The sequence below is a fragment of the Hippocampus zosterae genome, chromosome 10, assembly GCF_025434085.1.
Source record: "Hippocampus zosterae strain Florida chromosome 10, ASM2543408v3, whole genome shotgun sequence".
NCBI lineage: Eukaryota > Metazoa > Chordata > Actinopteri > Syngnathiformes > Syngnathidae > Hippocampus > Hippocampus zosterae.
The window spans coordinates 24,730,972-24,758,468 of record NC_067460.1 but is presented as its reverse complement, the minus strand read 5'-3'; the positions used below and the strand labels follow the sequence as shown (position 1 = coordinate 24,758,468).

The window sequence follows — 27,497 nt, the reverse complement described above, 5'->3', positions numbered from 1 at the left end:
ATACTTTATACCTATGCAATTGTAATTTAGCATATATTGAACTGTTTGGTTGGCTTCAACAAATACATTCATTCATTCATTCATCTTCCGTACCGCTTGATCCTCACTAGGGTCGCGGGGGGTGCTGGAGCCCATCCCAGCCGTCTCCGGGCAGTAGGCGGGGGACACCCTGAATTGGTTGCCAGCCAATCGCAGGGCACACAGAAACGAACAACCATTCGCACTCACACTCACACCTAGGGACAATTTAGAGCGTCCAATCAGCCTGCCACGCATGTTTTTGGAATGTGGGAGGCAACCGGAGCACCCGGAGAAAACCCACGCAGGCCCGGGGAGAACATGCAAACTCCACACAGGGAGGCCGGAGCTGGAATTGAACCCGGTACCTCTGCACTGTGAAGCCCACGTGCTAACCACTGGACTACCGGGCCGCCCTCAACAAATACAACAAATTCATTTTTGATGAATAACTGTCCGAATAAAAGCTTTACTCTAAAACTAAATGACAAGCAACAACGGTGACACACACACACACACACACGCACGCGCGGCCTTATTAGCCGTCAAGCTTAGCTTGTGAAAGGTCAGGAGAGGAAGTGTTGTCTTAACCTAAAGTGGGTCAAGTCTTCACGGGGCGAGGAGCCAAGTCTGGCCAAGAATACGGATGGAGACCTCCCGCTGGTTCTCGGCAAACGGCCGCAGGTGAAAGTCTCGCCGCGGGGAGCGGACAGCCGAGTTGCTCCATGTGCGTTTTGTCCAGGCGGGGGTGGCGCGCACGCGCACGCAAAGAGGATCAGCGTAGGTGAGGCTTAGCTTCGCGAGCGGACCTGCTGAGGGCCACGAGGATGGGGGAGGGCACGGGCGGACCATCTGGAGTCCAGATCGGGGACGGCGAGCGGCTCCCCATGGACGGCGGCGCGGAGCTGGACGTGCTGATCTACCCCGACGAGGTGCGGGCGGCCACCCCCGAGGACCTCCGCCAGTGGGAGCTGGAGACGGCCAGCCGCAATTGGGACGAGCCCCGGCTCTTCGTGGCGCTCTACCCGTACAACCCCGCCGCCATGTCGCCCAACCCGGACACGGCGGCGGAGGAGCTGCCCTTCGTGCCGGGCCAGATCATCAAGGTCAGCGTGGGCCCGGCTCAGATCTTAGGGCCACCTGCCGAGTACTTTTGCATGAGTGGAACCGTGAGCGCACGCGGACGGGCGGCGACGTTTTTACGGGGAGGAGGGTTGTGGGTCAGTTCCGGCTCGGTTTTAGGCAAAGTGTGACGGTTGCAGGTTGTGCTCTTTAAGTCTTCACACGCACGCGATCACGTTTTTTCTCTTGCCAAGTGTGCCGTCCATGTGCGCATCCCGTCAGGTATTTGGAGACAAGGACTGGGACGGCTTTTATCGCGGCGAATCGGGCGGCCTGTCAGGTTACGTCGCCAGTAACCTGGTGGCCGAAGTGCCCGTGGACGACGGCTACCTCAAGCACTTGCTCATGCGGCAGGGATTCATCCCCGTCGACCAAACAGGTATCGATTGGCCTTTTGGCGCCGCTCGCTTCACGTGGCTCGCGTACTCGGGTTTCGCGGCGGGTCGACGGAACCCTCGGAACGGTGCCTCGGCGCGATCGTGAGCGCCGAGGGCTCCTTTGTCCGTCGCGCGCGTGACTCCGGCCTGGTTTTTGACAGCGCCATCTAGCGGACCAGAGAGTAAGCGTCCGCTTGCTTGTCCACCGTTTGCGCAGGACTGTCTTGGAGTGTGGACACGGCCGACGCCTCCGACGTTCCCGAAGACGCCGTCGTCCGTCGCATGGTGGCCTTGTTCGACTACGACCCGTGGGAAAGTTCGCCCAACGTCGACAGCGATGTAAGGAACGACCGCCATGACGCCGCGGGCCCTTTCGGCGTGACCTCGCACCAACTTCTGGGTGTCGCTCTCCATCGGCGCGTTGGCGGCGGACACCTCGAAATCCAATCAAATCAAATCGATGCATGCGAGGCGATCTGATTTCAAGACTGGCATAGCAAAGCGAAAGCGATTTTCCGATTGAAACGGATTGAAATCTTTACCGCAGGCCGAACTGGGCTTTCGTTCGGGTGACATCATCTACGTGCTCGGCGATATGGATCCCGACGGCTTCTACTATGTAAATCTCGCTCTTCTTCTTCTTTTTTTTTTCCCTTTTTTTTCTTTGCCGCTCACACGCTTTCTTTTTTGTCAGGGCGATCTGCAAGGGCGGCGAGGCTTGGTGCCGTCCAACTTTCTGCAGCCACTACCGTGGGATTAGAAGAGGAATTATTGTCCTCCTGTGCTACGTCAGCGTCCATACCTGACATTATCCTACATGGCTCGGGGGGGGGGGGGGGGGGGGGGGGGGGGTACCACAGCCAAATGATGCCTTTCTTTGATATGTTGGAGTAAAAGTACAAAATATCCTTTCTTTCTTTTTTTTTTAGTCTCTCATTTTTTTCCAAAGCTGCATTATATCATAAGTAATATGAACAAAATATTCAATTAGAAAAGACATTTGGCTAGCCTTAAGGTTGGCGGGTCGGATGTGGTGTTGGGATTTCTGTTTTTTTTTTTTTTTTTTGCTAATACATATGTACACATTTTCTATTTTGACCACTTTCATTCGATGCAGTCTAAAATATAGGATATTTTAAAAGTACTTCCATTCATATAAAACACACACATATATTTTTGACAAACAAACAGGATTAATAACGGTGAATATTCCTAGAACCCCCCCCACCTCCCACACAAAAAATACAGTAGATCAAAGATGGAAAATGTACAAAAGCATTGTCTCCATGTTCACGTATCGTAATTTTGACGGGAATCCTGCTCCGCTTTTGCAAACAAATTCCATTTCATGCACATTTGATTGCGTTTGTCCCGATGTGCTGAACCTGCAGCAATCGAACCGCCATATCGCCAGTGACGACGCTATCGTCTGGGTTGATATTTTTATTTGATGACGTACTGCTATTTTTTTCCCTTTTTTTGGGTGGGGTGGGGGGGGGGGCACAGGAACACTTGAAAGATCTTTCAAGTGCTTGGATGTGCGAGGAAGGAAAGGAGGCCATGACGGTGCAGATTAGCTCTGCGCTTGCATCACGGCCCGTCTATTCTTGTGCAATTGGATTAAATCCAAAATGGTCCCGGTCCTGTTTCTGTGTGTGTGTGTCTCTATCTCCCTTTCATTCTTCAAATGGACTGTGAATGGCAGAGATGCGGTCCTTGGCCTCGAGGACCGGCTCGAGGACCGAGAGGCAGTCCTTGGTCCTTGCATAGAAGTCAATCACGGAGTGCAGAAAAAGCGCTCATCTCTGCACTGATCATTTTACAGTTTACCAGCAGATCAGAAAAGTATGAGTCCCATTATGCATTGAGAGAGTCCCAAATTTCGAATTCTGAAATGGTCTACATATTCAATTGCATATGCTAATAACACAAACAACATAAACATGTAAATTTCCCCAGCGTGGGACGAATAAAGGATATCTTATCTTATCTTATATACTGTACATACAATTATAAACAAATGTCGCAAAAATGTAAATAATTCAGGAGCAGGCCTGAGGATTTCGGCTCTTTTAAGAACGATGAGTCGTTTTTAGCCCAAAAAAACCGACGGGCATCAGGCAACTTCCGGGTGGCAGAAAAATGACGACGGCTGACCTGAAGTGAAAAGCGTGTGTGGTTAGTCCGTCAGACAAAACCCCAAAGCCCTAATTTATTTTTCCTTTACCTTTCATCGACTTGTATCATAAGGCCGCGTTGCTCCCCGTTCATCTTTTGTCGAAGGTTCCCAAACTCCGGGAACCAAAGAATCTTCGACATTCTGTCACCGTTGGGGACTACTGCCACCCAGTGGACATCATCGGTGTAGCTGCAACTTTTTCATCTTTCATTCATGATGGGAGTCAGTTCTTTGCGCCTTGGTTCATTCGTCATCCAGTTTATTTGATTTTTATTTATTTGCGCTAAAGTTTCCTTGGAAGCTTTTTTTTTTGCAGTGTTCTCTTCGTGTTCTTTTTCCAGAGCTGCATCGCGCCCATCACAATCCAGTTTTTTCCACGTGTCGCGAGTTTCTCTCGGAGTGTCTCCGGCCTCTAATGCAGCAGCAGCAGCGGCAGCAGCAGCAGCAGCAGCAGCAGGCCGAGAGCGGGGCCGGGCGAGGCGGCCGCCGGGCCTCCGGAGCGAGACACCCGCCTTCCGTTCCGAGGCTGCACGGGGCGGAACGTGTTCACCATCGGCCTCCCGCTGGAGAAGGCGAGCTGCGAGACTAGCGATCATATAGCAAGTGGCCAGCTAAGATGTTTTTTCTTTATATACACGCAAACCATCTTTATAATTGCCGTGTTTATACTGTTTTACACGTTGGGGTTTGTTTACAAGGTAGTTTTGCGGCTATTTCTCTGGAAATGGTGACCACGAACCACCGTGAGAGCGTACGGATTCCTGCCGGCTCTATGTAGCGCTTCTTCGCTAGCCTCTCTTCATTTCTTTTGGGATACGCCCGTCTTCTAAATTCTTAGTGGACAAAAATCCTTGTGCTGAAAACGCCCGAGCTCCTCGCCAAAGCAGACTTCCCCCAAAAGCGCAATCGTCGGGTCTTCCACTTCCTCGCTTATTGGAAGTGGAATTTCCAGACAGATGGACAAACGCGTGGCACGCCTGAAGTCTGAGGCGAGCGTGTGAGAGTCAGCTGATCGGCGGGATTTGCCAGGAGAAAGTAAGACGCTAAATCTCTCCGGAGAATGTGACCTGCCGTCCAAATGGCACCGAGGGCGCGAGGTCAGAGTCCGGCTGCGACAAAAGAGCCCCGTTCATTCAAGCGCTCTTGCGTTTACTTGCAAAAAAACCAAAGCTCCAAATGCGGCGAGGGCAAAGCGGAAGAAGGCAAGAAGGGTTGCCCCCCCCGTTTGGCTCAGCCTGAATTCCTCACAATAAGCAGAGGAAAAAGCTTTTCATTGCTCAGTGGGAGGGCTTGGATATTCTTTTATTGATTGATGAGCGTTAGCACCCAAAGGAAAGAAACCCCCCCAGATGGAGGCGACTTATGGTTTCCTTTTCCTCCCGCTCGGCTCACGTCTGACGAGTCGCCGTCCATTTGCGGGCTGCGCAACGCGGTCCGATGCTTTTCGGCTCTTCTTCCAGGCAAACTGCTCTTCGGCTCTCTCCATCGAGCGCCGCACGGCGCTGGCGAGACGGGCGGCGGACACCCAGCCCGGTCCGGCTCGCCGTTTTTCCGCTCTCTCCTCGGCTGCGGATGTCAAAGCGGGGAATTCCGAGGTCTCAAATCCGCGGCGGGCGTTAGCGGACGCCGCCGCGTTCCTCCCGAGCTTCTGGGGCTCGCTTCTCCGAGCGGGGTCGGCGGCGGCGGCGCTTGTCAAGGGCCCACTACTTTCAGAAGCCGCTTTCATCCTCTGAGCGCTCCGCTCGGACATTTGTCTCTTCAGGAAATCTCCCGCGGGTTGAGGGACCTGTTTGCGCTGGGGGGTCTGCTTTGTGGCACTGCGGTTCTTGGTGGAGTGGAGCGCAAGCTGAGGGGCCTCCTCAGGCAAAGTGGCAGGAAGCCTCCCCTTCCTCGCTGGCTTGCGTTTTGACAGCGAGCCAGCAGGACGACTGGATTTTCCCGCCGTCTGAGGGGATGCGGCAAGGTTCCAGGCGGATCGGACGGCGGGTGGCCGGGTCTCCTTACCAGGGTGCCCTTGTTGGAACGTTGCGATGACGGGGAGGCTTTTGGCGGAATCGACCGTGGGTGGAGGGATCCCGCGTGCGTTCCCTTTCCTGGGCAGTCCCGTTTTTGGCCCAGGTCCGGCTGGAGGTCCGGCTTCTCCTGCCGTCCGCGGAGACTCCACGCCGGAGATGTCGGCGGACTTGACTGCGGGTGGCGGGATCTCCTCGCGGGGGCGTTGTTCGGGGTGTGACGCGAGGGCGGCGCTGAGGTTGCTCGCCGACTGGAGCGCAGGTCGGGGAATCTCCTTCGGGGCGGCCGCAGGTACTTTCTCCTGTCCCCGGCCGGTCCTCGGTCCTCCGCTTTTGGGCGGGCAAGCGGTTCGTCCTGCAGTCCCGGGCGACTCGGCAGTCTCCATCAGCGCTTCATCCTTCAGGACGTCGTCGCAACTCCGAGCGGACTGACCGTCACTCGGTCTTCGGGCGACCGTCTGGTCGCCGATGGAGTTGCCAGAAGGAACCTTTTCGACTGCTTCGTTGCCACCCGAAGCTAAAAGCGTTGCTATTCCTTTAACGCGAACAACTTTCTGTCGCCTTTTCTGCCCGTTTCTCTTTTTGGTCTTCTTCTCTGCTCCGTCTTTCTTTTTGGCCCTCTTACCATCCGAGCTTCGCGACTCTTTGTCGGAGTCGGCGGCGGTGGCGGCCGTGTTTCTGAGGGACGGTTCCTCGGGCCCGGACAGGGTGGCTTGCGTTGGGGTCTCCCGCTGGGTGTCGCGCTTCCTTTCGGGGGGCGCCCGGGTCAGTACGTCAATGTCGGCGATGCCGCCGTAGTCGTAAGGGACCGCCTCCTTCACCGCCGCGACCGCCCGCTCGTCGTAACGTTTGCACCTGCGGTCGCCGGGAGCAAAAAAAAAAAAAGGGCACCCGCGTTAAGGGCGGCACGCGGCGGAGGCGTCACGAGAGGAGCGGATACTTACGCTCCGTACCAGCGGCGTTCGGCGCAGCGCTCCTCGTAGACCAGCTCAAAGCAAGGCGCCCCGATGACGTTGAAGAAGGCCTGCCCCACCACCCGGGACGAGGTGTTGTTCACTCGCCGCAGGCAACCTTTCAACCTGCGCACGGGCACACGGAAACCGCTCGCAAGCCATTGAGCCGCGCCCGTTCCGTTCCGGAGGCCGTCCCAAAGGACTCCGGGTGAAAGGCGGACCACGCGGTCGGACCATCCGGGAACAAGTCCGGATCGTGCAAGTCGGAAGTTGTGTTTTGGGAAGCGTGCATCTTACGAGAGGAGTCTTGCGTGTTTCCAAGTTGAAAAAGCAAAAACTCGGGTAAGATCTTACCATGGTTGGCACCCATTTTTGGGTGCTCCGTGCACACAAACCAGAAAGCAAACAAAAGAGGTGCCGTGGCGTTGAGAGAGTCAAGTGCGCCTGGCGCCTGTCCTTTTTCCCGCTTGCCTTCTTTTGCTACTTACGCCTGGTCGCAGTCGCAGTGAGAGATGGAGTGCCACTTGAAATTGGTGTGTCCGTATTTGGAGGAGAAGGCGTGGATGACGTGGGGGCAGTGGTCGTGCGTGCGGCAGCAGCGGTCCGTCTCCTCGTACTCCCCTAAAAAAAAAAATTAAAAGAAATCCGCATTGGCAAAGCAAGAGACAAACAAATCATGGTCCCGTTATCCTACCCAGTTGCTCGTAATGATCGGCCATGTTTCCGGCGCCGCACCACAGGGTCCCGGGATACGTGAAGCCTCTTTTGGCTCTGCGGGTCGCCTCCGGAGGACGCCCGATCTCCGCCCGCATCGATGGCTCGGCGCCCGGCGGCCCGCCGCTCTCCTCCGAGCGCCGCCCTGGAGAGGGGCCCACCCCGGCGCCGAGCGCCAGCTCCCTGTCCTGGCAAGACAGAAGCACCAGGACGACCCACCACATGGCCGAGGGTAGGCAGAAGTAAGAGCCGGGGCGAGAGGGGGCGCCGGGTCGGCCGCTCCGGCTTCTGGATGCCCTCCCACTTGGGCGCTGCGATGCTGAATATCGTGACTACGCTAGGAGGAGTTATCCGCTAATGGACTTGAGTCAATGTGGAGGTGGGTGGAAACATGAGGGGGGGGCTTTGAATGGCGTGACAGAAGAGCGCTGGTAATCCAGCAACCCCCTCCTCCTCCTCCTCCCTCTGCAAACCCCCGACTAGCAACGAGTAGGAGGGACGCACTTTGTAAATTGGATTGCATGCGAGTGCTGACATCCAAAGTGAGAGTCAAAAGTCTCCTTGGGTGCCTTGAAAGTTGCTTCCAAATCAAACGTATTCTTATCAAAGCCATGCCATGGATTCGACCGCTGAACTGGAAAGGGGCCGATGTGGAATGCTTTGAAGGGGGCCAACCAGGCGGAAGGCTGCCAGGGTGTCTTTCATATGGCACAATTTGAGCATGTGACGTGCGTCTCGTTTTGTTTTTCACCCGATTGTCGTTTGGATCCATTTCCTGATTGGTGCGGTGCGCATTTGTTGCGACGCTCCCTCCGCGGCGGAGGCTCCCGCTTCGCCATGGAAACCGGCGTGCGCCGTCGCAACGCAGGGAGGCGACAGAAGAGTCCTTCTTTGTCGAAAGCGGAGCGGGCATGGCTCCAGGGTTTGTTTTATTCTGTCGCGGGGCCAAAGGGGGCGCTTCACAGATACTAAATCCTTTTGAGGACAACAAGGAAAATGCCGGCGGTCTCTGCAGATTTCTGACACTGCATGTGTGCCTGCATCCCGTCCGTTTTTTGTACATTTTAACATTTTTTCCCATGTAATGTTGCATGTTTGGTGGCAGGACAAAAACAAAATATGTAAACTTTGAGAATTTGTTTGAAAATGATTTTTTAAATTTGCGTACAGTTTTCAGGGGGTTTCCGTTTACAATTTTGAGTTTTTTTTTTTTAATCAAAAAGGTTTTGTTGTCAGAAAAAAAGTTCCAGTCATTGTTTTTAGAATTGAGGATGAGCCGCCGCCCGAGCACACGTTCGTAATGAGGGCGGCGGCGGCCGAGCCCTGCCGACTGGCCGCGCCTTCGCGAGAACACGGAAGGAGGCAAGCGGATTCGAGCCCGTTACAACTGCTCGCACTGCATCCCCGAGGAGCAAATCGATGACAAACATTTGGACTCCTTCAACAGCTTCGGGAACTGAAAAGAGGGCCAAACATTCCTTTCAAAGAAAACGTTTTATTGTGGACTTTGCAAGTAGGACACTCTTGGCGGCGCCATTTGAAAAGGCGCTTCCCTTTGGAACGTTACCAATAAAGTTGGCCTCTTTTTACCGGAAGGCGACATTGTTTGCTTTCTAGAACGGACTGCAAATCTGGAAAAGCGGACGACACAAACTACTGTTCCCTTTTCCCCTTGTAGGCGGCTCATCTGTTTGGACGAGCCACTCCCACGCACGTTTGTTCACAAATCGGAATGTCTTTGGTTTGGCAGTCGCGGTTTTCTCACACAAAAAAAACCAAAAAAACGCGTCTTTCACGCCTTTTTGATCACACCGAAGTTGTGATTGGCATTTGGGCTGACCAATCGATATCAGATAAGAGAGTGTGCACAGACACGGGTTGTTAGCACAAGTTAGCAGCGCGTAAGGAAAAGCGCTCTTTGGGCCAAGACAGCGTGATGCGCGCACCCCCCCCCCCCCTCCTCCCGCGCAGGCGGCGTCACTGACAGCAGGCGGGCTGCTTCCTCTTCTTGGACAGGTGGCTGCTGTTGCTGTGGATTCCTACGGGCAAGCGAGCGTCGGTCACACGCCGGCTCGCGGCTTGGCCGCCGCGATGGGGGGCTACTCACGGACGATGTTGCCGATTTGCCTGCTTCCGCTCTTCTCCAGCTCGGCCAGGACGTTGGTTTCGAATGCCAGCGACGCCACCCGGAAGAAGAACTCCTTCACGTTCTCCCCTTTCAAAATAAGACGATGGAGGCATTTATTTGATTTGACTTGTCAAGGGGCGAGTCTTTTTCTAAACACTTTTTTCCAAATTTGAAATGGACCGACATGCTTTGCGGGCCACTAAGAAGGCCAAGCGGGCATCTGCCGCCTGCGCTCTGCGCTGTGAGGGGCCTCCTGACAGTTATTCGACGTTATTGGTTCAGGGCCGAAAGAAGCCACTCACCCGTGAGCGACGACAGGGCCCAATACTCGGCTCGCATCTCCTGCGCCACCTGCAGGGCGTCTCGTTCAATCTGAGAATACTGAGCGGGAGACTGCGAGACAAACCACGAGATGAGCGCCTCGCCAACCAAAAGGCCGCCTGATCCGAAGGAGGCGCTCGTGAAAGAGTGCCAGACTTACGCTCAGGTCTTTCTTGGTGCCGACCAGGAAGAGTTGGACGGCCGTGGGGTCGTTTTCTCTCAGGGCGTCTTCGAGCCACTGCCTTGGAAAAAAAACAAAACAAAAGGATCCGACAAGGACTCGAGCGGTCCAAAAGCTGCAAGCGGAAGCCATCCCCGCGCAGCCGAAGCATTCTATCCGTCTCACTCCCACAAAAATAACTCCATAAATACAGAAAATGAAATGGAATCAAATAGCGGGTGACCTTTGACCTATGGTGGCGCGGGATTCGCATCACCGCAGGTGGCGAGCGCTCATCCATCCCTTGCCATATCTTTTTTTTTTTGTTATTCTTCTCATTCAAGAATCAGCGGGTGCGACCTTACCTGCTGTGATCCAAAGACGCGACGTCGGTAACGTCGAAGACGATAATCACCACTGTCAGAAAAAAAAGCAACGTGACGTCCGTTAGACGCTTTGAGGAAGTCGTTCCTTGGGCACTTGCCGGTGGCGGAAAGCAAGCGACTTCGTGCCCAGCTCAAGTCAAAGTGTTTGAGGGTGCAACGCCAGACATGCGCCGATATATGGGGATGATCTTGGCAAACGTGAGATGGACCTGCACTCGCACGGAGAATGGCAGCGACGCGCACAGCGGCCGCGCCGTCTTGAACCGGGAGGCCCGCAACGGTTATAACTCGCAAAATTTGAGGTGATTTGTTTTGGGGAAAATGAAGAAATAAAAAATACATATGACAAAAAATAAATCAATGCGGAGGAAATTTCTCTTCACAAAAAAATAAAAACCCCACATAGAAATGGAATAGACGTGAGTTTCATGCATTTAACAGGTGTCTGGTTTTCAACTTATTTCCTTCAAAATAAAATGTTTATTTGTGTATTTTTTTTGGGGGGGGGTGAAGAAACATTTTCAACACACACTTTTTTTTTAAAAAGTGTGCTCATGCTCATTCAATTCTCTCTACAGGCCACAATGATGTTCATATTGTCTTCTAATTGGTTGAATTAGGTTTAGAGTTTCTCTTTTTCTTTTTTGGGGGGTGGGTGGGGGTGAAGAGAAAAACTTTTACCTCATTTAGCCTTTGTCGGCGCTGTGGGCGCTTACTTGTGACATGTCTTTAAAAAAGCCTTTCAGCTGCGCCCGCTCACCTTGTGCCGCTCTGTAGTACGTGGAAGCGATGCACTTGAACCTCTCCTGACCCGCCGTATCCCACCTGAGACGAAAAGCGCAAGAGTGGCGGTTTCGCCCGTGCGCGACGGCGATCTACGTCGCGCTCGGTCGGGACTTACAGCTGCAGGCTAAAAGGGACGCCCAGCACCTCGAAGCGCTCCATCTCGAAATCCACGCCAATGGTGGCCTTGTAGTTCTTGTCAAAAGCGTCCTTGCAAAACCTGAGCCAGACGTGGCACGCCGTTAGCGCGCCTTCACTCTTTCAAACGGCTCTTTTCTCGATTCTTTGGTCTGCTGTTGGCGAAAGCAAAGATTTCGTGTGCTCCAAGGTTACCTGTTAATCAGACAGGTTTTGCCCACCGCCAAGTCGCCCACCACGATGACCTTGGCGATTTTAAACCTGCAAAAAAGAGGACAAGAAACATCAAACCGTGAAGGCCTCCTCCTCCTCCGCACGTCGCGTCGTCTTCTCTTTGGGGCCGGGGGACGCACCCCACCGTGCCGGTGCGCTGCTCCTGGCACGCCGCCTTCACTTTGGGGTTGAAGTCGCGCTCGACGTGGAGCGCGGCATCTTCGCGGAAACACTACGGAGAGAGATGCGCAGATTCCGTGAGCCATTTTAAGTTTTTTAGGCCCTTAAAACGTGTAGTGTTCAGGTCAAATTGGAGCCATTTTGACATTCCAAAAGAATAGAAATAGAAAGCCCAATGTCATTGTTGACCCGGACGTGTGTTGACTTTTTTGGTAAGAGGGTGAAAGGGGAAAGAGTGTTGGTGATGACATGAATGTTTTACATGAGGGAACTGCGGGATGATGCGATCCTTGCGAACGGGTGGTAAGACACTCATGGTTGGACTTCGCATCGACATCAGGCCTGTTGGGAAGAGATGATTTATTAGAGAGCGGCGATTCAATGTCGGCTGATTGGGGGTCTTTCTTCTTTTTTTTCACTGCTGTTCTGCGCGGGCGAGTAGTACCACGTCCTATTTTCTGTCCGGATGTGTGGATGCAACTATCTGTTGCGTAAAGAGTTAGAATGCTGCCACACAGATGTGGTTCGTTAGCCCGTCTGTGGTGTTCCACATTGTTTGTTAGCATGAGGCCAGACGTACTTTGATGAGGCACGGCGAGGTGGTTCTTTCGGACAACGTGAAAAGCGCAGTTGAGTCCGTTGTCATGGTGACACTAACACACCAGCGGCGCATCCGACCCCTTGTCAAACTTTGCCTGGTGGCCTCCTCAAAGTCTCCCTCGAGCACGGCGGCACACGACTTGAATTTTAGCCCGAATGATGTCCAATTGTGTGGAACCGTTTTTCTAAAAATCCGCAACGGGAGGGGGTGTCCTCCGCCAAGGCTAGTTTTAAGGAATGTTGGGGGGGAAAAGGTGACTCACGGAGTGCACTTACTTGAAAGACGGGGGGGGGGGACGTTTTTTAAATGAAGGAGCAGACAACTTGAATCGGTTAGCATCGAAATTGTATTCCTATCGCTCGTAAAATGTGATACTAGTTTACGAAGAGTGGCGTGGTTCCAACTGGACTTTTAAGCCAACATCACACCGAATGTGCCTTTTGAACTTTTATCACCGACTAGAGCGTAAAAGCACACTTCTATGAGAGAAAACTCGTAGTCCAATACGTAAGTGGAGGGGAAGGGTGAAACGAGCGAAGAAACAGAAAAGAAGCCCTTACCTTAGCAAGAAAAGGAGGAGGAGGTGGTGGTCGCTCTTCTTTTTATCCGTCTTTTCCCTCCCTTTCAGCTCCAAATGTCACTCAATGTGAGGCCGACGCGGTCATGTTTGTGGCAGGGGTGATCAATTGTGGATTTTAGGCCGAATTGTGGAGAAGAAATCTTAGGAAGAAAAGAAGTCAGGGGGGAAAAGACGCCTCAAAACTAAAACCGTAGAACACAGATGATCCCATTTCTCCTCGTCACAGCGCGACCCCTGCCGGCCGAAAGAAAAAACTACCGGATGTGATAGGAAATGAGGAGGACTAACCGGATGTGATGTCACTGTTTGTAAATTTAACGTAAGAAAACCTTTATTTGTCTCGCAATGGAGAAATTCCCAATTGACAGCAGCAAACTTATTAAACGGAGAAGACAGAAGACAAAAAACAATATATATAAATACAAAATATAATAAAATACGTATATTTAAAATGGGTGACTGGGGGTGAGTCCAGGTTACTTTTACTCGATCTAGTAAAAACTCTCGAAATATGTAAATTCGTTTGCTTGCGAGAAAGGCGTAAATCCACGTAAATCGTGCTATTGATGACGCAGTCCTAACTCATAATGATTCTCTCTCGTGCGTTCAACGTAAATACGAGCACCAGAAACGCAGTCACACTTTTTAAACACGTCTAAAATGCAATCTCACTCGTAGACTCAAAACACGTACCTGTCGCCACTTCATAAAAAAACACACGACAGTGTCACAGTCAAGTGTTGGAGGATTAAAGATTAAAATGTCATTTTTTTCTTTTTCGGACAAAAACGATGCGTCATATTACAGGAGTTGTTTTCAAAAGGCACTGGGGGCATCATGGCATTGCAGAACAGATCAGCTATTGTTACTTCCTAATTTCTCACGCTCGTTATCTTCTTTATGAAATGATCTAAAATGATACAAAAGTAAATATTTGGCTAGCGTTTGAGTTGTGGAACGATTTGAACGTGTGAAATGCGCTTAAAGTTGAATGTGCACGTGTGGACGTTTGTTTGACTTGGTGGGTATTGTGCTGAAGTGCCGCCTTCATAGTCAAGTCAAGTCAACGGTATTTCTGGAGCACTTTCAAACAGCCATCGCTGCATACAAAGTGCTGTACATGGAGCGATTTAACATGCACAATAAACAGTCAAGGGGAAATTACACTTCATGCCTTTCGTGCACATCATAGTTTGCACTTGAGGCTCAACAGGAAGTCAAATCCAAAACAGCTTTAGCTTTTTTAGCTTGCGGGCCATACCCGTAAACTCCTCCTTCAACCTGCTTTGAAAAAAAATAATAATAAATCACTTGCCATCCAGATCCTGGTAATCCTCAGAGTGTCATGGGAGGCAAGATGTTTAAAAAAAAATTTTTTCTGCCCCACCCCTCCCGAAAAGTTCAGATATGTTCAGTTAGGACTGATAGGCAACTGTGCTCTTCTGTTGATGATGCACAGATTCGAACCCAGAACCCCTTGACTGCATGGCAGACGTGTTGTTAACCCCTTGAGGGAGGGGCACGGGGTCCGGTCGAGCAAAACAAAGACCGAAAGCCGCCACGATGAGGCGCTTCCTCGCCTCTCAATCGGTGACGAACTTCTTGGCGTTGCGCGTCCCGTTGCGCTCCGCGTGCGCTTCGCCGGCGCGCGGCAAGAAGTCGGAGCGGATGAGGCGGTACAGGTACACCAGCATGATGATGTTCATGACCATCAAGCAGGTCATGAAGAAGGCGGCGCGGTCCAGCCTGGGGTAGTTTGCGGCGATGTACCAGGTGACGTAGAACTGAGTGGCCAGGCGCACGGCCACGAAGGTGCAAACGTTCAGCACCTTGTTGAGGCGGTAGGCGGCCGACGAGGTGGCGCCCGCCATCTTGAGAAGCAGCCGCAGGTGAAGCGTCACGCTGTTCACCTCCACCAACAGGGCCGTCACCGCGCCGGCCACGTACAGCTGCGTGTACAGCGTGTACAGGAAGCACGAGAGTACCTGACAGACGGAGCCAGTTAGCGAGAGCGCTAGCTACATAGCCAGACAAACGGCCGGTGGATCTTTTTCTTTTCTAGGCCGCTTTCAGGCACCGACGAGTCAATGTGACAAACATTGACCTTCTGATTGGCTTTCCTTACGAGCGCATGGTGGAGGAGGAATTCCCAGGATCGTCTTCCGTTTCCCGTCCCGACGATATCGGTCGTGTCGTGAACAAAGTATCCTGACAAGGGGCGACATTGAAAAAAGATCAGCCGAGGGCCACGCTTCTCAGATCCATTTTGTTTGCGATTGACGTCAGAACCGCAACTTTGGCTTTGTTTGCTTTTAATATGCCCGCCCTCATTTTGCCATGACAATTTTTGCACTATCGATGTCGGTCTTTGATGCATGAGGGGTCGCCGGGTGGTCAATGTCGGTTTGGGGCCTCGAAAGTGCAACCGCACATGGCCCCTAAAGCGTTGGACTATTTCCTCACCAAGAGGCGAACCTCGGCACCTCTGGGCTTGCGAATGAGCGCGCCGTTCTTTTTTTCCAGCCGATCCCGGCACGCGCCTGTTCCGGATAAGCGGGATGTTCCGAACAGGCGTTCAATGAGCATTCGACAACTTTGGCTTTCGCATATTCGTGGCAAGACAGGCTGAACCTGACTTGCAAATCAGCGTCCTGTCCTCTCTTGTTTATTCTGTTGAGCACGACGTCCCAATTTCATTGGCCTGTGTAGCTCAGTTAGATGACAACATTCCTTTCGAGTGACATTGCTAATATCGTCGTAGGTGTTGCTGGCTTTTGCGGCCAAGTGGCGAGCGGCCGCTCGGCGTGGCCTTTTTATTTGTCATTTTGTCTGCCTCTGCATGTCGCTTTGGTTTGGCTGCAGCCATCCCACTGACTCAGAGCTTTTGTGCCAAGGAATGACTGGCACGCACTCTTTTGCTCACACTCACACACACACACACAAGCACACAAAAGCATTGTGTGCATTGTGTGTTAAACAACAAGACAAGCAAGCGTTGTCAGGGGCCAAAGCTCGAGCGATATCTGCGTCTTGGTAGGCCGACGCACGCGCATGATGCGGTGAGGCACCAAGCAGATTCCGGGGCGACACGATCGTTCGGCCGCCGCCGGCGCGCTTGATTTGAGAAACAGGCTTTTTGTTGGCCGGCAACCTGACGATGTGCGCTTCACTGACCGGTGGAAACGCACACAAGCAGGTAGGAGAGCGGCGTGTGGTACACGTGGAGGTCGCTCAGCGTCTCGGGCCACAGCAACACACTGTGAGGATGAAAACGGTTAGGAGCAGAATTAGATCAAAACAAAAGATTTTTCAGGGTAACGGGCTTTTTTTTCTCTTTGCAGGAAAAAGTAACGCTTCAAGGAAAGCATCCCGATGTTAAGTGCGTCTATCTGTGTGTGTTTGGAAAGGGGAAAAAAAGGCATTTGTCAAGAACATGTGCTCCATGAAATATTTTAAAAAAGGGGCCGCGTTCTCAAAATACTTGGAGCGTGGAAAACAAAAGCGACTGTACCTTTCCTGCGGAATGCGACTTGAATGAGTCACTAAAAGCTGCTCAGGTGTGGCCGCAGCAGGTTTGTCCAGTCCACCTTCAACCAATACTAGTCCGACTTGTACCTCGGCTGGGGCTTTTTTTTTTCCCGCTGTGGCTTGCGCACTCGTCCAAACGTGCCCACTTTGACACTCACACACCAGAACGGCGTGGAAATACTTTGTGCAAAGCAAAACGTTTTGCTGCGCTTCATCTCCAAGATAAGGCCGTTTGATTGGCCGTTGCTTTGCTAGCTAACGGCGCGCCGCAATTAATAAGCCGTTTGATCCAATCATATCAGAGAACAACGATGCAAAAAAAAACCCTCCAAAAATCATCCCTTCCAAAGCTGCTTTTTCACTTGGATTTGTTCCTGCCGAGATTGTCAAGGTGTTGAGCCGAATTCTGCTGAGGTGCGCGGTGAACTTCATGAAATGAAACAAGAGTGCGGATGTTTTGATAAAGAATGACTTCCCAGCCATGTTATTTGCGTGAAACGGCCCCATGGACCAGAAATTTGGGACTCGAATGGAAGTTCTGAGTATGCGCGCAAGTCCTCCTACCTGGAGACAGCCCACGTCCCGGTGAGGGTGGAGTGCACCAAGGACAAGGAGAGGTTCTTCCACTTCCAGGTTTGGAACTCGTCGCCGACCACCACCTTGGGCGGGGTCACCTTCCCCAGAAGCCCGTGGAGCACCCTGAAGAGGACGGCGAAGAGCACCACCGAGGGTCCCGGGTGCCTCTTGAGCGCCGCGACCAGGGCCTCCATCCCGGCTCCCACCTGTTACGTCCTCGGCCCGGAAGCCCGGATGCGTCTGAGTGGAGAGCGTTCGGGACTCGCGCGCGCCAACGCGCTGCGCGCTTTCGATCGTGTCGCTTCCACGCAAAATCCGAAAAGAAGAGCAAAAGGCTGGGAAACGTTTCGGTGATGCCGTCGGAAGCCGAAGGTCCGCTCGCCTGTTGCGCTCGGCGTTGTCGCTCCGAGTGAGGGGAGGGGTGAGGGGTGAGGGCGCGGTGTTGGAGGAGCGTCTCGTCACGTGCGAGCGAGCGCCGCACCCATCGGAAGACGCGAAAAACCGTCAAGGGGCCGGAAGAAAGGCAAGGTAGTGCGCTCGGAAGGAAAAGAATTCTTCCTTCAAACAGTTCCGGTCAAACTTGAAGTCGCAGGCCGAACAGAAAGACTTTGCTCTCCAGCGCGGGAGACGCCAAGTGACATGGCGCAGCTTCATTCGCATTTCATACACGAGGTTACTCGATGCGCTTCAAAACAAGAACGTTTGCTATCGCTTTACCAAACGATATAAGACAGCTAAAAGCAAACACGAGAAATGGACAAGTAGCGGTAAAAGAAAACGTAAAGTGCAAGAACAAGATTGGGGAACATTTTTTACCACTGCTTACAAAGACCTTCATCGCAGGCGAAAAGAAAAATAATCTTTTGGGTTTCAAATATACTGTATATACACACACTGAGTTGGAATCGTCACAACTTTGTCATGAATGTGTTTGCAGGGAGCAAATGCTCGGCGGCGGGCTCGCTGCCGTGCAGTTCCCCGTTCGACCGCTGGGTGGCAGTGGAGGAAGTCCTTTTTGTTCCATCGGTGCCGTCCGAGTTCACTTTGAATTTCTAACACTGGTTATGGCTTCGGAATGAAGGTTTGAGACGGCATTAGGGTCAATTTCGGTTTCAAGGCTGGCTAAGGACTTCTACAGCCTGCCTTAGGGTTTCACTGTCGGGTGGAGAGCCCAGGTTAGGGTTTCAACACATCAAATTAGGATTCCAAGCCTGGGAAATGGCTTCAAATCAGGTTTTACATCCCGTTTTAGGGTTTGAAGCCAGGTTTGATTTAGGGCAGGAGTGTCGGTCCTCAAGGGCCTCCATCCTGCCTGTTTTCCAGCTTTCCCAGGAGCAACACACATGATTAAAATAATCTGAATTGTTCTAATGCTGCTTCAGAGCTGGCTGATGATCTGATCACCTGAATCAGGTGTGTTACAGCCCAGAGAGATGGAAAACAGGCAGGACGGTGGCCCTCCAAGACCGGAGCTGGACGTGCCTGAATTAGGCTATTCAATTAGACTTTCAAGCCTGCATTTTGATGCCATTGGCGGCCGTGAAAGTGTGCGCGCTCGGACTTGTGCAAATTTTGTTCAATATAAAAATGGATGTTGATTGTTGATAGTGTTTCCAAGTTTTTGTTTTCCCGCCCCCCCACACACTCACACTCCCTGCCCATGACCTACTAGCTCCGCCACTGGACAACATGTTTTCCTGTTTGTTATTTCTTCTTTCTTCTTTCTACCTACATTCTTGCTGCTGGAGGCTGTAAATTTCCCCAGTGTGGGACAAATAAAGGAGATCTTATCTTATCTTATTTTAATAATCTGCCCCGTGGGATTGTGCCTTGCCCTCGTGTGAAAGGTGAAGAGCTGAGCCTCAGTATTTGTTCTGATGGAAGTAACGCACGTGATCTTTTCATAATCCTCTAAAAACATCCTGTCTGAGTTTCAGCGCAGCACATTCCCCGACACGGACTCTTGCCTCACGCACTCGAATATGTCGCCGAGCCAGTCCGAGGAGCGGCAAACTTCCTCAAGGTGCTTTTTCTCCCAATGCGATATTCGTGAGAAAGACACCGGCCGGCTGAGAAAGCCGGCCCCGCTCGGCTGACTTCATTCCTGCTGCGGCGACGACGGAACCGGGATGGTCTGCGCGTCATTATGCACTTTGAGATGGATGATCATCGTCGTGTCGCTACACAGGCCTTTCTTTGTCACAGCACAAAGCGGTTATTATTCAGCACGCTATCTCCTTTTCACCTCACTTACCGGAATTCGTGAATTTCCCGTTCTTGTTTGATGCGCAGCTTCGGCTGTTCAACGGTCTCCGTTGTCATCATTTACAATTCATAATGCACCGGACATTTTTAGTGGCAGACGAGTCTGGACTGCAGGCATGCTAGGAAGCCACACTTTTGTAACATGCAAAGAAAGTGCTTTGGCATTGTCTTGCTAAAATAAGCACACAAAAAATGGGACAGGGGCAATTGATATGCAGTGATTCTATGCTAAAAAAAACACGTTTCCCCCGGTCCAAGGTTTCATTTCTGTGTATTCTGTGTCAAAATAGTCCGTTTGACAGATTGACGCATTTTATGATTATTTTTTTGCCTGTGGCCTGTTTTGTTCCTCAATGGCTTCCGTAGCCAAAACGTGGGTTGCCCGGGGAGACGGCGGAAGTGTTCCATCTCAGCGGCCCTGATGGAGAAATACGAGAAAATCAAAGTTGTCGGAAGAGGAGCATTCGGGTAAACCAAACGGCATTCAGCTCGACTATTCACGGCGCTTTGCTACGCCCACATACTTTTCGGGAGTATTCAGAGAAATAAAGTGTGTTCACGTTTTAGCTGTAAAAAGTCACCAATTGAGTCCAGAATGCTCGGCTAACTAGCTACTGTAACTTGATTTGCGGCAATGGACACGAATGGCCAATAAACATATTCAAAGGGGGGGGGGGGAGCACTGAGCATTTTTTCCGACTTTTTAAACGTCCCTCCCCCCACCGTGCTTTCTCACTTGTGTTTTCAGTCAAGAGAGAAACTTGGTTAAGTTGGCAACAATGTAAGTCGTCCAAATAAACGCACCGACAATACTGCTAATCAATTTTAAAGTCATGTTGATTAGTTAGTTCATCCGTTCTTTCGTTTCACACGATGGCGTGTCACATACGACGGATGCATTTGTACACACGGGGAAAAAAAAATAGCTATCGCGTTACAACGGGGTCAAATGTTCACGTTGCATTGTTCTATGTTTTACATTTTAGCGTGACAAATGATCAAGACAAATCTGACATACGCACGCGATTTAAAAAAAAGAAAGAACTCAATTCTCTCACCCCCCCCAAAACAGTTACAGCCTATTTTGGTATTTGCAACGACAAAGCAAAAATGATGAATGTCAGTACGGTGTCTTGGAACTAATTCAATATTTTCACGTTAAAAAAAGTCATCCGATTACTTTTTTATGTGTTGAATAAAAAAAAATAATGCAACACGTTATATACAAATACTGAATTTGGACAATTCAAACATTTGAAATGATGTAACGCATTTTCTTTGAGCTTATTTTTCCTTCTTGAAAACATTCAGAGCCCCCAAACGGCCCCCGGGCTGTATTTTGGACACGTTTGGTCCCTGGGCTCCAAAGTCTTGTTAATCGAGCCCGACCGTCCTTCAGGATCGTCCACCTGTGTCGGCGGCGCGGCGACGGCGCTTTGGTCATCCTGAAGGAGATCCCGGTGGAGCAGATGTCGCGCGACGAGCGCCTGGCCGCTCAGAACGAGTGTCAGGTGCTGAAGCTGCTCAACCACCCCAACATCATTGAGTACTACGAGAACTTCCTGGAAGACAAGGCGCTCATGATTGCCATGGAGTATGCACCCGGTAAGCCACGTCCAGCCCACGTGAAACTTTGTGGCACTTTGGGCTGCGATGAAACTATAAGCGAAAGGTCCTTAAAGTCAGATCCCGAAGCCGCTCGGGCGATGGGCTTGATATTTGCTCAGCATCCCCCTCCCCATATGAACGTTGACGTGCAGGTGGCACCCTGGCCGACTACATCCAGAAGCGCTGCAACTCGCTGCTGGACGAGGACACCATCCTTCACTTCTTTGTGCAGATCCTGCTGGCCCTCTACCACGTGCACAACAAGCTGATCCTGCACAGGGACCTCAAGACGCAGAATATTCTGCTGGACAAGCACCAGATGATCGTCAAGATCGGCGATTTTGGCATCTCCAAAATCCTCGTCAGCAAAAGCAAAGCGTACACCGTGAGTTCCGTTTCCTTTGAGAACGAGTTGTTATCAAAATAAAGCCGTTTTTTTAAGATAGCAATTTCAAACTATAGGGGGAGGGGGTGGAGAAGGCCAAATTGCAGGCAAAAGCGTTTCTGGTGTGGTATCCTGAGCGCGTTTTCCTGCTTAGGTGGTGGGGACGCCCTGTTACATCTCCCCGGAGCTTTGCGAGGGAAAGCCGTACAACCAGAAGAGCGACATCTGGGCTCTGGGCTGCGTGCTCTACGAGCTGGCGAGCCTCAAGAGAGCCTTTGAGGCCGCAGTAAGGAAGCCTCGCCCAAGACCTCCCTCAGACACCCAATTTGTCATTTCTTTCTTTTTTTTTCCTTCAGAATCTCCCCGCCCTGGTGCTGAAGATCATGAGCGGCACTTTCGCCCCCATCTCGGACCGCTACAGTCCAGAACTGCGCCAGCTGGTCCTCAACATGCTCAACCTGGATCCCTCCAAGCGGCCTCAACTCAACGAAATCATGGCGCTGCCCATCTGCATACGCCCGCTGCTCAATCTTTGCACGGACGTCGGCAACGTCAAGATGCGCAGGTGACCCACTTTTTTTTGGGGGGGGGTTCCTCTTTCTTGAAGCAAGGTGACATTTGGGAGACGAGACTCTCATGGTGTAATTCCAAAAGCTACCACCAATGTCACTCTTGGTTGAAATGTTTCGTGTCCAGGATTGAGAAAGCGCTGTCCAACGTGCAGACCGGCCCCCGGGGCAGAGCCGGAGGGAGAGTGCCAAGCGGCAGATCCAGAGGTAGCAAACCAAACACTTTTTTTTTTCCTTCAAATCCCCCCCAGGGTCGTTTCACGAAGAGGTGAAGCGACTTAGGCCGAAGCACCAGCTCCCCGTTTGTTGGTGCGAACAGACGGCTGCGGCGCGGGCAAGTTGCATTCCCTGCGGCTGTCGTCGGTGTACACGTGGGGCAGCGGCATCCTGGCCCCGCTGCGTCTGCCCATGCTCAACACCGAAGTGCTGCAGGTGTCGCTGGGACGCACGCAGAAGATGGGCGTCACCAAGTCGGGCCGCCTCATCGCTTGGGAGGTGCGTGAAGACAAAGAGACGCCGTCGCGCCAGACAAAAGACACCGGGCCACGCTCACCCGCCGACCGGCGCGCAGCGACCGGTGCAGCGTGTCGTCCGGATTCACTTTGAAAAAGAAATTGCAGGACTTGCTCCGAGCCCGCTTAGCGAACATCATGTCCCGTAAGGCCGCCATTATCTGCTGCGGCTTAGCCGTCAAGCTAACGGACATCCCGCCACCGTCTCCTGATGTTTTTCGTATTTCACAACACAAAAACGGGGGCGGGCTTGGCGGCCCACCCGCGGCGACAGATCCCATTTTGAGCCACCCGCCACACGTTATCCGTTCATTTCCCCACGAGGCGTGAAGCTTTGGCTGGTGTCGGCCGCAGGCGCCGTCGGTGGGGTCCGCCGAGCTCAGCCTGCCCGGAGCGGTGGAGCAGACGCAGCCGCAGTTCATCTCGCGCTTCCTGGAGGGTCAATCCGGAGTCACCATCAAGTCCGTTTCCTGCGGAGATCTCTTCACCGCCTGCATGACGGGTGAGGGATCCCGGCCGCGGCCGGCATGCGAAACGTGCACACGTTACTCTAATCGGGAGGTGCCGGCAGCTACCCGCGAGCGCACACAAACGTGCGCGTCGCCCGATATGATTGTGATTCGGCACGATGGAAACAGACCGAGGGACGAGAAATAACCCACAAAGTCAAGAAAGCCTCAGTCCGGCGTCGGCTAACTAAGTGGTTTTGCAGACAGGGGCATCGTCATGACCTTTGGAAGCGGGAGCAACGGCTGCTTGGGCCACGGGAACTTCAACGACGTCACGCAGGTACTCGCCGTCCACACGGAGGCTGACGTGGCTTTGCGGCGTCACGCGCTTCGTCCAGTTGCGGTTTCTGTCCGGGCGGGGTTACGAGTCGCCTCCCGTTGACGCCGTTCAAATACAATGCGTGTCGCCAGGTGTGTCGTTCGGTGTGTCGCCAGGCATGTCGCCAGGTGTGTCGCCGCGCAGGGATTGAGACTCCGTTACGCCACATCCGATTTGATCCGGATCCGATTCAAATAACTCATTGGCGCATTCCGAAAGTCTTTCACCAGATCGGGTGGTCATTTGCCTGCCCAGTCTAAGTTTGAAGTCGCTTGCGGGTGGAAAGCAGATCGGATTCTGGATCCAAGGGAGCATGAATCAATATCTGAGCATGATCGTCTCGTCATTTTTTCAAGTGAATACCTTTTAATGGAACTGGAGTTGAAAGTCCCCCCCCCCCCCCCCCTCTTCTAGCCCAAAATCGTGGAGGCGCTGCTGGGCTACGAGCTGGTGCAGGTGTCCTGCGGCGCTTCCCACGTTCTGGCCATGACCAACGAACGGGAGGTGTTCGCCTGGGGCCGAGGCGACAACGGTAACCATTCGGGCGAGGAGGCGGGCCCCCAGGATTCTCGCCGTCCGGGTTAGATGACGGCGCCGTCTCGTCCGCCCGCCAGGTCGCCTGGGTCTGGGCACCCAGGACACCCGCAACCGTCCGCAGCAGGTGCCTTTGCCCGGCCAGCTGGAGGCCCAGAAGGTCCTGTGCGGCGTCGACTGCTCCATGATCATGGGCGCCGGGAACGCCATCGCCGCCTGTGGCAGCAACAGGTCGTGACCTCGCCCGGCGTTTGCGCTTTTGGCTGGCTCGCCGCGGCCGCGGATTCACGCCGTTTTCATTGACCGTAGGTTCAACAAGCTGGGTCTGGATAAGATCACATCAGGCGAGGAGCCCAGTGTCTCCGATCAAGTGGAGGAGGTCCACTGGTTTGCGCCCGTCCAATCGGCGCCGCTCAACCAGGAGACCATCGTCTGCGTTGACATCGGCACGGCCCACTCCGTCGCCGTCACAGGTCAAATCTAAGCCTCCGGCCCTCTTGCGCAACTCAAAATGCAAACTCCAGTCCACCCCCAAAAAATGGGGAGGGAAAATGGAGTCCTTTTTTTTCCAATCAATACTCGATTGTTAAATTGAGCCCTTTTTTGGAGAATGGACAAAGTTCTGATTTGTGTTTTCTCAAAATCGGGCGAATGTCACTTGTTGCTATAGGTGGCAATTTAAAAAAAAGGGAGGTGGGGGGGCATATTATGAAAGCAACGGTAACAGAAGCGTTCAAACGGTTTTGTTTGTCGATGGCGGTCACCCGTTGTCCCCCCACCCCCCCCCTTCCAGAGAGCGGCCACTGTATCACCTTTGGCAGCAACCAACACGGGCAGATGGGCTGCGCTTCCCGACGGGGCAGCCGCGTTCCTTACCCGGTGCCCGGCCTGCAGGGCATCACCGCGGCGGCCTGCGGAGACGCTTTCACGCTGGCCATCGGGTCTGGTGAGTTCACGCCGGCGAGCAATTCCTCACCGGAGAGCCCCCCCCGCCTTCTCACGTTTCTTTGGCCGGCGCTGGATTACTGAGGCCGTCTCAAATTTGTACAGCGTTTCTCCTAGTCGGGTTGATTCCCGTCGTAGCAGGCGGCGCGAGCAACCGTCTCGACTGGACGCGACTCAAGTGTATTTCTCGAGCGCTGTCGACAAAGTGCAGTCCGAGGAGCCAAAGTAAATCAGACAACAAAAAAACGAGAAATGAATAACAAGGACAGGAAAACGCACCCAAACGGTCCAACTAAAAATCAAGTCTCGTGCGGAGTCAAAAGGACCAGTTTGAAAGATGGGCAGCAAGGGGGGGCCCAACTGGAGACGCTGAATGGAGGATTGCCACACTCCCAAGTAGAGTGCCTTGCAGTCATCCGGCCGCGACGTGACGAAGGCGGTGCTTTGCTTGAATGCGACTAGGGGGGCCGCTTGACTGAGAACGCTTCGCAATACAGGAAACGCCACATTTTTTTGCGAGGGGGGGGGGGCTGAAAAGTGACGTGTGGCGAATGCGCGTGTATGTTGACATGCTTCAGCGTGTGTATGTGCGCGGTCGCTTTGCTGGGGGAGGACAAATGGTGAAATGTCACATTGTGCCACTGATTGGCTCCCCCGGTGCGAAAGGCTGCGGCCGACCTGCCCGCCTGCGGCTTCTGCTCATCAAGGGACACTTTTGTTGGCAGATGGAGCCATTGTGTCGCCCCTCCAGGAGACACCCGGCGACATCTGTGTGTGTGTGTTTGAGGGGGGGGGGCGCACATCTCCAGGCTACTCTCTGGGGACTCCCGTGATTTTTAAATGGAATTACAATTTTTTGGGTCCACATGCATGGGGGCAAAGCAAGTGATCAAGTTGTGCACGCGTGTGTTTTGTGGCCACCTGCACTCCTCTCTGCTTCCCTGTGGGCAGACGGTGAGGTGTACACGTGGGGAAAGGGCGCCCGCGGCCGCCTGGGGAGGAAAGAGGAGGACTCGGGGATACCGAAGGCGGTGCAGCTGGACGAGAGCCAAGCCTTCGCCGTCACCTCGGTGGCTTGTTGTCATGGCAACAGCCTGCTGGCAGTCAAACGTAATATTTTACCCATTGGCCTTTTTTGGAGGGGGGGGGGGGTGCGGGGGGGCAACGTACTAATCCCTCCACGAGCGCCGTTCATCCTCTCATTCGTAACAGTACTCCAGGAATCAGCGGGCTTTTTTTGACATTGTTGCAGCCTAAAATGCCGAAGTGGGTGGCAGCATTTACTCTGATGACATCAGCCCAATTCCTGATTTGAAAATCCAGCCGCCAAATCCGCCTTCACTTCGCCACATGGAATTTAGTGGCCTTAGCGATCTTGAATAGACCCATCAGAAGTTTTAAGTAGTTATTCCCAAAGAGACATCAAAAGTCTGTTGTTTTGGTTGTCGTCGGCCATTTTACTTCCGAGTCATTTTGGCCACTGTCCTTCAAAGACAAACTTTTCGCAGACAAATACATTTTTTAATTCAGTCCCCAAAGCCGTTTTCACCTGGCCACGTGAGATTTGGTCGACATGTCTGTTATGAGTAGACCCACAAAAACATCCTATGAAACCATGCCGCAAAAGACACAAAAAGTCTGCCGTTTTGTTTTGAAGGGGCACGGACATTTCCGGCGCTACGTCAACAATGAGAGAGTTTGTCAACATTTGCTTTTGATTGAAATTTGAGTTTTTACATTTTCAACTTTGAGGATTTGGTACCACAAAATTGATCTGTCGTGACTCGACCCACAAAAAAAAAAGTCTCAAGAAGCCACGCTTGAACAGACACGGCAAGCCAGCCATTTTGTTTTAAAGTGGTCCGTTTTAAGCGTCATTCTGACCATTTCTTGGGGCGCTTGTTCGATGGCCAGCGCATTTGTACTCGGAGGGTTGGAGGACAATCGCGTACTGAAAAACTCCACAAATCCATTCGCGGTGCGCACCAGCCGGTGGAGTGCGCATTAAAAATAGATGCAGATTTAGAGAAGATTACAGTGCATGACAATTTAATAAGCAATCGAGATGTTGTTGGTAATCCTCGCTGCCGCCGACCTGCAGCACATCAAGAGGACGCGCTGGCTGATCCTGACAACATGACGCATTCAAAAAAAACGACAACAACAACAACAACTACAGATTGACTTGATTCTCTCGGCCTCCGTTTGGGCACATTGAGGGATGGTGTGTTCCAAGTGTTGTTCCTCGTGTTTCATTTCTCTCTTTTCCTGCTTTTTTGTTTCCAGCTTTGTTCGATGAAGGCGCCCCGAGATGACGGCGTCCGCAAACGGCCGCTCGCTCGTCCCCGCAATCGACACCAGCCACAAAAAGGTCGAAAACACCTCGAGGGGATGAGAGCGGAGCAACAGATAGCACTCTTGGAGGAAGACTTTGGACAAGATCTGGGCGTGTGCCTGAAAGCACTTTGAGTTTTGTGCGGTGGGACCAGAAAAGGGAAATTCCCCGAACCCTTGCCACAAAGCATACGATTGTCCCAAAAATGTCACAACAATGAGGCTCCAACAACCAAGTCTCATCCCGGAGTTCCGCGGTGGCGACGCGCGTTGACGGAAATCAAAAGCCTCAAAAACAGGCGCCTACGTCATTGCGTTTTAAACATAGCTACGGGTAATTACACGCGAGATGTTCCTTCCAGAACACATTAGGATGGGGGAAGCCGGCGTGAACAGGACAATCGCATGCAGAAAAGGCAGCAAGTCCAATTTTGGGCAAGTCAATGTCATGAAAGTGTCCCCCCCCCCCCCCCCCACACACACACAATGTTTCCTCTCATCTCAATTTGTATTTATTTTGATAAAACACATTTTTATAATCATGATGT

At 52.5% G+C, this 27,497-nt stretch overlaps 5 protein-coding genes across 5 annotated transcripts; 2 read left to right on the top strand and 3 right to left on the bottom strand.

Moving 5' to 3' along the window:
- The first annotated feature begins 672 nt into the window (after positions 1 to 672).
- si:ch211-105f12.2 (RIMS-binding protein 2-like) lies at positions 673 to 2,348 on the top strand. The gene is made up of 5 exons (XM_052077726.1): positions 673 to 1,124; positions 1,363 to 1,519; positions 1,735 to 1,856; positions 2,065 to 2,136; positions 2,212 to 2,348. Exons 1-5 carry the CDS (start codon positions 846 to 848, stop codon positions 2,275 to 2,277), a joined length of 696 nt encoding a protein of 231 aa, XP_051933686.1. The 5' UTR covers positions 673 to 845; the 3' UTR covers positions 2,278 to 2,348.
- A 2,615-nt stretch (positions 2,349 to 4,963) lies between these two features.
- proca1 (protein interacting with cyclin A1) lies at positions 4,964 to 7,900 on the bottom strand. The gene is made up of 4 exons (XM_052077695.1): positions 7,356 to 7,900; positions 7,150 to 7,282; positions 6,653 to 6,787; positions 4,964 to 6,563 (listed from the first exon to the last, which is right to left on the bottom strand). Exons 1-4 carry the CDS (start codon positions 7,597 to 7,599, stop codon positions 5,057 to 5,059), a joined length of 2,019 nt encoding a protein of 672 aa, XP_051933655.1. The 5' UTR covers positions 7,600 to 7,900; the 3' UTR covers positions 4,964 to 5,056.
- Positions 7,901 to 9,339: 1,439 nt separating this feature from the next.
- LOC127608571 (ras-related protein Rab-34-like) lies at positions 9,340 to 13,134 on the bottom strand. The gene is made up of 11 exons (XM_052077719.1): positions 12,846 to 13,134; positions 11,947 to 12,026; positions 11,645 to 11,736; positions 11,487 to 11,552; positions 11,272 to 11,373; positions 11,131 to 11,195; positions 10,350 to 10,401; positions 9,985 to 10,066; positions 9,806 to 9,896; positions 9,483 to 9,590; positions 9,340 to 9,414 (listed from the first exon to the last, which is right to left on the bottom strand). Exons 2-11 carry the CDS (start codon positions 12,019 to 12,021, stop codon positions 9,353 to 9,355), a joined length of 795 nt encoding a protein of 264 aa, XP_051933679.1. The 5' UTR covers positions 12,022 to 12,026; positions 12,846 to 13,134; the 3' UTR covers positions 9,340 to 9,352.
- Positions 13,135 to 13,505: 371 nt separating this feature from the next.
- tlcd1 (TLC domain containing 1) lies at positions 13,506 to 17,378 on the bottom strand. Its single transcript, XM_052077722.1, has 4 exons — positions 16,958 to 17,378; positions 16,040 to 16,122; positions 14,991 to 15,073; positions 13,506 to 14,850 (listed from the first exon to the last, which is right to left on the bottom strand). Exons 1-4 carry the CDS (start codon positions 17,161 to 17,163, stop codon positions 14,449 to 14,451), a joined length of 774 nt encoding a protein of 257 aa, XP_051933682.1. The 5' UTR covers positions 17,164 to 17,378; the 3' UTR covers positions 13,506 to 14,448.
- Positions 17,379 to 19,556: 2,178 nt separating this feature from the next.
- On the top strand, positions 19,557 to 27,472 carry nek8 (NIMA-related kinase 8). Its single transcript, XM_052077694.1, has 15 exons — positions 19,557 to 19,702; positions 20,634 to 20,839; positions 20,995 to 21,227; positions 21,382 to 21,513; positions 21,584 to 21,792; positions 21,924 to 22,003; positions 22,116 to 22,291; positions 22,663 to 22,810; positions 23,021 to 23,097; positions 23,551 to 23,668; positions 23,751 to 23,901; positions 23,980 to 24,143; positions 24,464 to 24,616; positions 25,567 to 25,725; positions 26,902 to 27,472. The coding sequence occupies exons 1-15, from the start codon at positions 19,656 to 19,658 to the stop codon at positions 26,928 to 26,930; spliced, it is 2,082 nt and encodes a 693-aa protein (XP_051933654.1). The 5' UTR covers positions 19,557 to 19,655; the 3' UTR covers positions 26,931 to 27,472.
- The last annotated feature ends 25 nt before the right edge of the window (positions 27,473 to 27,497 follow it).

What these genes read in the sequence shown, in the direction of transcription:
- proca1 (XM_052077695.1), bottom strand. Translation starts at nt 7,599, where the DNA reads ATGTGGTGGGTCGTCCTGGTGCTTCTGTCTTGCCAGGACAGGGAGCTG. An exon ending in CGATCATTACGAGCAACTGG is followed by an intron (nt 7,283 to 7,355) that starts GTAGGATAACGG and finishes TTTTTTTTTTAG; the next exon opens with GGGAGTACGAGGAGACGGAC. An exon ending in CACTGCGACTGCGACCAGGC is followed by an intron (nt 6,788 to 7,149) that starts GTAAGTAGCAAA and finishes GCCCGTGCGCAG; the next exon opens with GTTGAAAGGTTGCCTGCGGC.
- nek8 (XM_052077694.1), top strand. Translation starts at nt 19,656, where the DNA reads ATGGAGAAATACGAGAAAATCAAAGTTGTCGGAAGAGGAGCATTCGG. An exon ending in GCCGCCTCATCGCTTGGGAG is followed by an intron (nt 22,292 to 22,662) that starts GTGCGTGAAGAC and finishes TGTCGGCCGCAG; the next exon opens with GCGCCGTCGGTGGGGTCCGC. An exon ending in CCACTCCGTCGCCGTCACAG is followed by an intron (nt 24,144 to 24,463) that starts GTCAAATCTAAG and finishes CCCCCCTTCCAG; the next exon opens with AGAGCGGCCACTGTATCACC.
- LOC127608571 (XM_052077719.1), bottom strand. Translation starts at nt 12,021, where the DNA reads ATGTCGATGCGAAGTCCAACCATGAGTGTCTTACCACCCGTTCGCAAG. An exon ending in GTACTACAGAGCGGCACAAG is followed by an intron (nt 10,402 to 11,130) that starts GTGAGCGGGCGC and finishes TTTTTCTGACAG; the next exon opens with TGGTGATTATCGTCTTCGAC. An exon ending in GGCCCTGTCGTCGCTCACGG is followed by an intron (nt 9,591 to 9,805) that starts GTGAGTGGCTTC and finishes TTATTTTGAAAG; the next exon opens with GGGAGAACGTGAAGGAGTTC.
- tlcd1 (XM_052077722.1), bottom strand. Translation starts at nt 17,163, where the DNA reads ATGGAGGCCCTGGTCGCGGCGCTCAAGAGGCACCCGGGACCCTCGGTG. An exon ending in GGGACGTGGGCTGTCTCCAG is followed by an intron (nt 16,123 to 16,957) that starts GTAGGAGGACTT and finishes TCATCCTCACAG; the next exon opens with TGTGTTGCTGTGGCCCGAGA. An exon ending in GCTTGTGTGCGTTTCCACCG is followed by an intron (nt 15,074 to 16,039) that starts GTCAGTGAAGCG and finishes GCCCCTTGTCAG; the next exon opens with GATACTTTGTTCACGACACG.
- si:ch211-105f12.2 (XM_052077726.1), top strand. Translation starts at nt 846, where the DNA reads ATGGGGGAGGGCACGGGCGGACCATCTGGAGTCCAGATCGGGGACGGC. An exon ending in TGCCGGGCCAGATCATCAAG is followed by an intron (nt 1,125 to 1,362) that starts GTCAGCGTGGGC and finishes GCATCCCGTCAG; the next exon opens with GTATTTGGAGACAAGGACTG. An exon ending in ATCCCGACGGCTTCTACTAT is followed by an intron (nt 2,137 to 2,211) that starts GTAAATCTCGCT and finishes CTTTTTTGTCAG; the next exon opens with GGCGATCTGCAAGGGCGGCG.